The sequence below is a fragment of the Serinus canaria genome, chromosome 12 (genome assembly GCF_022539315.1).
Source record: "Serinus canaria isolate serCan28SL12 chromosome 12, serCan2020, whole genome shotgun sequence".
NCBI classification, from domain to species: Eukaryota; Metazoa; Chordata; class Aves; order Passeriformes; family Fringillidae; genus Serinus; species Serinus canaria.
In genome coordinates this window covers 13,380,459-13,388,022 of record NC_066326.1, presented here as the reverse complement: position 1 = coordinate 13,388,022, position 7,564 = coordinate 13,380,459, and the positions used below count along the sequence as shown (strand labels likewise).

Sequence of the window (7,564 nt, the reverse complement as noted above, 5' to 3'; positions counted from 1 at the left end):
GTGCATAAATGCTTTCCTTCTCTGGTCAGTTCTCTGTGCATACACTTTTCTAGTGGGACCAGAAATTATTCCAGATTCAGCAGTTGTTTATAACAGCATAAGGACATGATGGAAATGCCACATGACTTAGAAAAGATAAATTCATTATTATGCTTTGAAACTTGGCTTTCTGCTGCCTTTGCTCCAGGACAGGAGAAGGCTGGAGCAAATAATGAAACACATTGCTCTATCCCCACTGAAAAGGACTGAAACTCTCCAGCAGAACTTAGCACTTTTTTCCTGTGTTTTCCTTGGTCCTTCATTATGCAAACCCACTTAGGGAAAGTTTCTGCATCCTGATGGGAGCAACACGGGAGAAATGCTGACGTGAGTTTGGGATCCGGTGTCACGACTGCAGTGATCTGCATAGCAGGAAGAGTCAGCAGTGGTCAGGCCAGGACACAGCTGCAGGCAGGTTGTGGTGTCACCTGTGGTGCTTTGTGGGTGTGATGGTTCAGGTTTGCTTTCCATTCACTGAGTGGTCAGGAGGAGCTGATTTCCTGCACGGACAAACCCGGTGTGCACTAATGAAAGGTGTGGAAGCACTCTGAGTGCAGTGTACACAAGTGCTTGTTAACACAAACAAAGATTGCTCTTTCAAGCAAAAAATTCTTTTCCAAGAGAATTTAGTTTCTTAGACTAGCAATAGGACAAATGCAATTTTTGTATGAAACAAATGTGAGTGTCCAGTTTTGCACACAGCAGATGCATAAACTGTAAGTCTGATATAGTATTGAATGTAAATTATAAATGTAAACAAAGTCAAGGTTTGATGAATGACTTTATCATCTTTTCTTGCCAATAATTAGTGATGGGTTAAATCTATGTTAAAATGTGCTGGCCTCTCATACACAGGCATTTTGTGTGCTTTCAAAAATCTTCCAGTAATGCTTTCAGAAATGAAGGTAATTGTTACTTGCCATAAGGGCACTGTGTTGGCTTGAAGCAGATAAGGATCTTTGTTAACATAAGAACTGTTTGAATCTCACAAAATGAGCTTATGTATTTACTGCCTGACAGTGTTCAGCATGTAAAAAGAAGTAAACAGCACAACAGACATTCACCCATTTCTGCTTCACTCCTGGTTTTGGAAAGATGCTATTGTTTATGTAATATGTTCAAAGGAGCACATAATTGATTATATACTGTTAGTCAGCCATGTGCATTTTTACATTTCTGCCTGTAGGTAAGCTGAACACCTGGTGACATGGCAGCATGTTTCAAACACTGCTTAGGAAATCCACAGTAACAGCACAGATAACAGGACTTTCAAAATGGTTCAGTAATACACAAAATAAATATTCCTTTTAAGAGATTTTTTCTTTATTGCCTTCATACAAAGGTATTAGTACAGAGGGAGAAGTGATCTATTTACTGTTTGTGGTGGGGATGGCTGGTGGGTGGTGAAACTTGCAGGATGCTGTGCTACTCCGTTCTGCACAGTTCCCCTGTTAGTCTTTCTATCTTTAAACTTCTAATTTCTCCTGAGAAAGCAGGAAGCTTTTGTCAGCTAGATATTGAATAGAGGTTTTGATATTTAAAGCAAACTGTTCAGTGCTCTTAGAGATGCTAATGTGGAAAGAAATACAGGTACTACATCTCGAGCTTCAAGACACAAAATGTTAAGATAAGGACAGTGTACAAAGGCAGAGTGAATATATTGAGGTGTTAATTCTAACTACAGAGGGAAGAAACTAGAATTCCGGAGCGGACACTGGAGCTGTATTGTAGGATGCAAGGATGACTCAGCCCGTGCTCAGATCATGGTCTTGCCATACTTGTTTACATTAAAGTTCAGTTGCTATTTTAAGTCTGCACATTTAGAGGAGAAGAAGGTGAGAAAAAAGCAGAGGGAGAAGAATAAAAGCAAAAGGAGGGAGGGTATATTTTAAAATGCAACAACAACAAAAATACCTGGACCAATCCCTCTTGCTCCGTACGCTGCTCTCTCAGTGGAAGAGCTTGTAATCCTATATTTGCTATATCAAGAAGATTCTTCTATGAGCACAAATTAATAATTTATTCATAAGCTGGAGTCAGCCCGCATTGATTTACTTATGCTGCATTTCTTTTCATTCATAAGCCTTTGCCGGTCCCGAGCTCTCGGAGAGTGACTTGCTGCAGTGCTCCGGCGTGGGAGGAAGCAGCAAACGCGCCTTTATGCACAAGGACGTGCTCGCTACGACTCGATTCAATGTGCGAGCCTGACCGAGAGCCGGGGCTCGCTCCGGGAAGCCGCCGCTGCCGCTCCCGGGCGATGCTGCCCGGGCAGGGACCGCCGCTCCGCTCCCTCCGCCCGGCGCGGCGCCGCGGCCGGGATGCTCCGGGCCCCGTACGGCGCTGAGCTCCGAGCAGCCTTCGCCTCTCCGGGCCGTGTGACAGACAGGTGCTTGTCATGCAGCCGTGCCCTGCCTGAATCGCTCTCCGGTGGGTGTGCGCGGCCCCACGCCCCCGCCCCTGCCAGCCCTGCCGAGCCCTGCCAAGCTCAGCCCCCGGCAATGTGCAGCGCTCTCTTCTCGCCTTCCTGGAAGGGCTCAACTCCACTTTCAGCTCCTCCAGACTTTCCCTGCTTTTTGCCGTACCCTCCCTCTGGTCCAGCTCCTCCTGTGCCTGCCTCTCTGTCTCGGCGCTATCCCGTTAAAAGGCTGCTGCTCCCGCTCCGCTGAACCAGTGCTCTGGCTGGCTCCATCCGGGATGAAGGCTGGAGGTTATCGGCGAGGGAAAGAACTCTAGGCAGCTTTCCATTTGCAAAGTGAGCAGTAATTGCAAGAAGACAGCCTCCCCAGCTGGAATCAATAGTCTGCTTTCTTGCTGCTAAGGGCACTTTGGAGCAGCAGTAGGTCACTGAAGTAACTTCAGCACGCTGCTGACTGCGGAGTTGTAAAGAACTACATGCAAGTGGCTGCAGTAGTGCTGGAAAACGCTTTGCTGTTACCAGGGACACAATAGTTTTCAAGTCATTAGAGCTTCGATTCTGGTCCTCTCCTTCCATTACACAGAGAGGGTCATTCTTTGGAGCAATGAGGATGGAGCTGTGAATTTTTCTTTTCCAGGGCTCCGGTGTCCCCTTCTAGGGAAGGGGGTAAGAGTGGGGGAAAAGAAGCTTTTAGAAGCAAACCCCCACTGCTGCTGAACTCAGCTTCACTTGAATTTCCCCAAACCTTTCCAGGCACAGAGAGGCACAATGCCAGAGAACCTGAATCTTCTTCGGGCTTTTGGGGGTTTTTCCTTTATCTTCTGGACAGCTTTTAACACAGCCTTAGTGGATGTGGTTGGATCGGAGCAGCAGATCCCCTTGTCAGTGTAAGTGCTTTCGTGCTATTCCTCTCAGGACCATGCTCAAGGATGAGAACTTGGCTGCTCAAGTTCTCCTGTTTTTGTATTGCAGATATTTGGCTGCTCCAGGGCACCTTTGCTCCTCTGTCAGCTGTGTTTAAAGTGGTTGTCTCCAAGGTGCTTGGGACTACTTTGGTTTTATTGTAGGAGCATGTGTTGGTGGAGTATGTGGCCACTGAGTTTTAAGTGCTTGCATTTACTGAAATTGATGCAGTTAACACTTTCTCATGTGGGCATTTATCATTCAGAGCTGTTTTGCCATTTTATCTGCTATTTTCCATTCAATGGATATATGTCACGTTGTTCCAAAGCACGTTTCTGTACAAGTAATTTCCTTAAATTTTAATGGTTCAGGTTGGTAGGTTCATATCAGAGGCCTTACCTTAGCACAGGGTCTAGTTTGTGCTTATACTTGTTCAGCTTTACTGATCTTTTGCTGTGCTTAGGTTCCTCTGTGAGCTCTCTAATGCAAAATTGCTCGGATCCTTCCGAGTGCAGCTGAAGCTGTTACAGTCTCTGTTGCTAGCTCTGACATGTGTATTACATTTCTTCCTGTCTCTTTTTTTTTTTTTTTCTTCACAGTGTAAAGCTCTGGGCCTCAGCGTTTGGTGGAGAGATCAAATCTATTGCAGCCAAATACTCAGGTTCCCAGCTCCTACAGAAGGTAAGGATTTCTTTGGTTGTAATAAGGAAGGTTTTAACAGGGAAAATGGAGGCAGATTTAATTTTTTTAAATGAAGAGGAAAGCAGTGCTGTGTGTGCTTTTGTCCAGGATCTATTTTTGTATTGCATACTAGTCCCTGATGACTCTTTGCATTGCACTGCACTATCTGTAGAGTCCTTGCTTAACCTGATATTTTTCTGTTGGAATGACTTTTTTTTTCCATTGGAAAGTAAACTCCAACACTTATTTCTCGTAGCCCAGGCTTCAGCCCAGGTTGCGGGTGTTTAGTCTGGTTGCTGCATTGTGATGATGATGATGTTTCTGTGCAGAAACAGCTGTTTCTTATGAGAGATGCCAACTTCATTCGAGGAGCAGAATTAGTGCATATTGTGTTATTTTCACCCTGGGCTCTATGTACACAATGCACTGTATCAGGAGAAGGCGGCTGCACTGTTGTTTGTCATCTCTGCAGTTTTTACAATGCCATTATTCCCCCAATCATCTCAACCCAGTGCTGAGATGTATTACATCATTACAGATAAGAGGAATGAATGTGGTTATCTTCTTGCTCAGCTGCACAGCTGGGTAATAAGGTGGTGAAGTATAGCAAAAAACTTGAGAAATTGGTATAAGTCTGCATAATTGGGACAGAGGGTAATGAAAAAGCAGATTTGAGTATTAGGTATATATCAACAACTCTGTTTAATTTAAATATGCAACCTATAGTAAAGTTCTGTACTGTGGACGGTTTATTTTTACAACAGTTGCAAAAAAAAAATGAGAGACTAAGGAATATGTTAGACTGAGATTGCTATTTTGGGGCATTTAACATGTGATTCTCAAAATGCAATATGTAAATGGAAAAACATTGAGACATTCACTGATCAAAAACACTCATTCAACCCATATATTAAATTTCTGCTGAATTTTTGTAGACATGATTTTTAGTTCTGAGTAACACTAATTTTATTTTTTTTTCTGATTGAGAAGAAGATTTTTCCTTGAGCTTTTAGCATTTATTTCAAAAGGCTTATATATGTGTGAAATTATATAACAGTACGTGCAGCAGCTGAAATAAAAAGCTTGTGCTATCCTTTAAAATGAAAGCAACTGGCTTTAGTAATTTCCAAAGACATAAGAGTTCTTTAGGAGCTTGCCTTTTCAGATTTGTATACCCAGGACTGTAGAACATGAATTTCACTAAGCGAAAATACTGAGCTGTAAAGAACAAAAATATTTGCGGTCTCCTACTGCCTTTCAAGGCCTTTAAATGGCTTCACTTCAGTATGTTGGGCAAACTTTCATTTTATTATGAAAATCTGGACACTCAATATTTATTATCCTTCCAGCTCACATTCTTCAAAGTCTGTGTGGTCTTATGTTGTCACTGTCTTTTATGAACACCTTAAATTCGTAAAGCAGATGGCGCTTTCATTTTTTATTAGTTTGTAATCAAGTATTATTAAAAATATTTATTTTTATTTTATTGGGCCACAACAAACAAGTATCTTTATTTAACTTTGGAGCTCTTCCATGTGCAGCCATTTCTGTGCAAAAATGGCTTTAGAGATGAAACGTGCCCAGTCCTGAGCCCAGCGTTTTCTAGGAGAATATGGAATGTACCCTGTGTGGCAATCATGCTAAAACCCACAAAGAGTCACTATGGAATCCTTAATCCTCCTTCTCTTCCTCATAGTAGATGCTGCTGTCATCCCTTCTGTGATGTATTTTTTCCCTCTGAAGTAGCAAGATTGGTTCCTATTGGTTGTTATAATTGTAGGTAATTGGAAGCTATTCATTTTACCTTTTCATCAGCATCTTTTCTGTTTCACTAACCAGCCTGTGCTCCTGTTTTTGAAGGTGGACAGTTTGTGTTCTTTCAAAGCTATTTTGTTTTTCTTTCTTGCTTATATTCTATTTCCTTATTTAATGAAAGAGAAAAGAAAAAACCCCAGGTTTGGCAGGTATTTAGAGCATTTTTATTCCTCTGTCACATGTACTGTTTTTTGCTTTTTTTATTCCTTCTGGTTACAGTAGTTTTAATAAGATGTCTGTTGCTTTTTCTTTTATTTAGAATTCCAGAATGTCTCTGTCCATTTCAGCTTGCTTTATCCTGGCGTTGATTGTGGCAAATGAGGATGACAGATGACTTTAGCATGTACTTTTTTGTATGGTTATAAAGTATATTTTTTTCTGTAAGCTTGTGTGAATAGAAACATACCAAACTTCAAGGTCTGCAAGTATTTTCAACATGCAAAGTCGGTGACAGAGGTTGTCACAACAGTTAAGGAGGTGATAGCACAGGAGGGCTCGAAATACAAATGCCTTTTTTCCCACCCCCTCCCTCCCCACTAGCCAGGCATCAAGAATACGTTTGGTATTTACTGTGAGCTCTGGGTGATCAGAATCCATGTCATTTTAAAGTCAAGATTCCACTTTTAGAAGCAGTGAGACTTCTGATATTACCAGAGGAGCTCCCCCTTTCCTGATTATGAATTAAGCATCCTTAAACAAGTGAAGATATAAAATGTGTGTATGATTATGGGTATGGACAATATAGATTCCTCAACTGTCAACTGCTTTGGAGTGCCATTTAGCTTAATACAGGCTTGCTAAATGAAAAATTAATGTAAAGGTTACTTGATTCATTCTGTCAGCACACACAGTGAGTGCTGCTCTCAGGGATGCGCTCACAGGCGAGGCGTGATTGACAGCCTCTGCTGCCCAAATGTTTTGCACACTGAGTCATTTGACCCACACTAAAATTCCATTGAGCAAATTAATTCGTGTGAGATACTCAGAAAAGAAATTTTTCACCAGTTTACAGTTGTGAATTTTGATGGAGTTATTGCAGTTCTTAAAGTCTTGCTCTACTGTGAACATTGAATACGTGACCAGCACTGGCGTCCTCCTGAGATTGTAAAAGATGTATAAGAATATTTTGGTTGCTTTTTGAAAGTTTATTTTTAAATCCACTGCTTCCCATATCTTAATTGAATGTTTCATTATTTTATGTCATTATCATAATCTTATCCAGGTATTTTTTTGTGCCTCCTAGAAGTATCTGGGATACATGACTTTTCCCAAAACTGACTTTAGAGGAAATACAGATGCCTCAAATTGGTTGGAAAATAAAATTTCAGTAAGTAATTTCAGAAATTATGATGAGGGTTTAAAAAATATTAATGCTTAAAAAATGTTCTCTGCCTTGCTTTCAAAGAGATGGAACACCACTAAGTGTAAAACAAAATATCCAGAAGCAAACAGGATGGTATTATTCCTAGTTTGTCTGGTTTCTGGAGGCTTTACAGTTGTCATATAGATTTGGAGAGACTCCTTGATGCTGTAGAGATGTTCATACTCTTCACTTACTTATCAAATACTACTGGGGCCTGAGAATTAATTTTAATTCTCTCTCAGGTATTGTTTTTTTTTCCTTAGACTGTCAAAAGACATCTGCCTTATTTGAATCCTGACATTTTTGTTTTTTTTTTTTTTTCTTTTGTAAACACTCTGAGTTTTGTG

At 41.2% G+C, this 7,564-nt stretch overlaps 1 protein-coding gene across 1 annotated transcript in view; it reads left to right on the top strand.

Moving 5' to 3' along the window:
- Nucleotides 1–3,223: 3,223 nt before the first annotated feature.
- Nucleotides 3,224–7,564, top strand: part of CACNA2D3 (calcium voltage-gated channel auxiliary subunit alpha2delta 3) — a 378,074-nt gene continuing 373,733 nt past the window's right edge. The window contains exons 1-2 of the mRNA XM_009091048.4: nt 3,224–3,342; nt 3,958–4,039. Coding sequence (XP_009089296.1) covers nt 3,224–3,342; nt 3,958–4,039 — 201 coding nt within the window. The remainder of the gene's footprint in view (nt 3,343–3,957; nt 4,040–7,564) is intronic.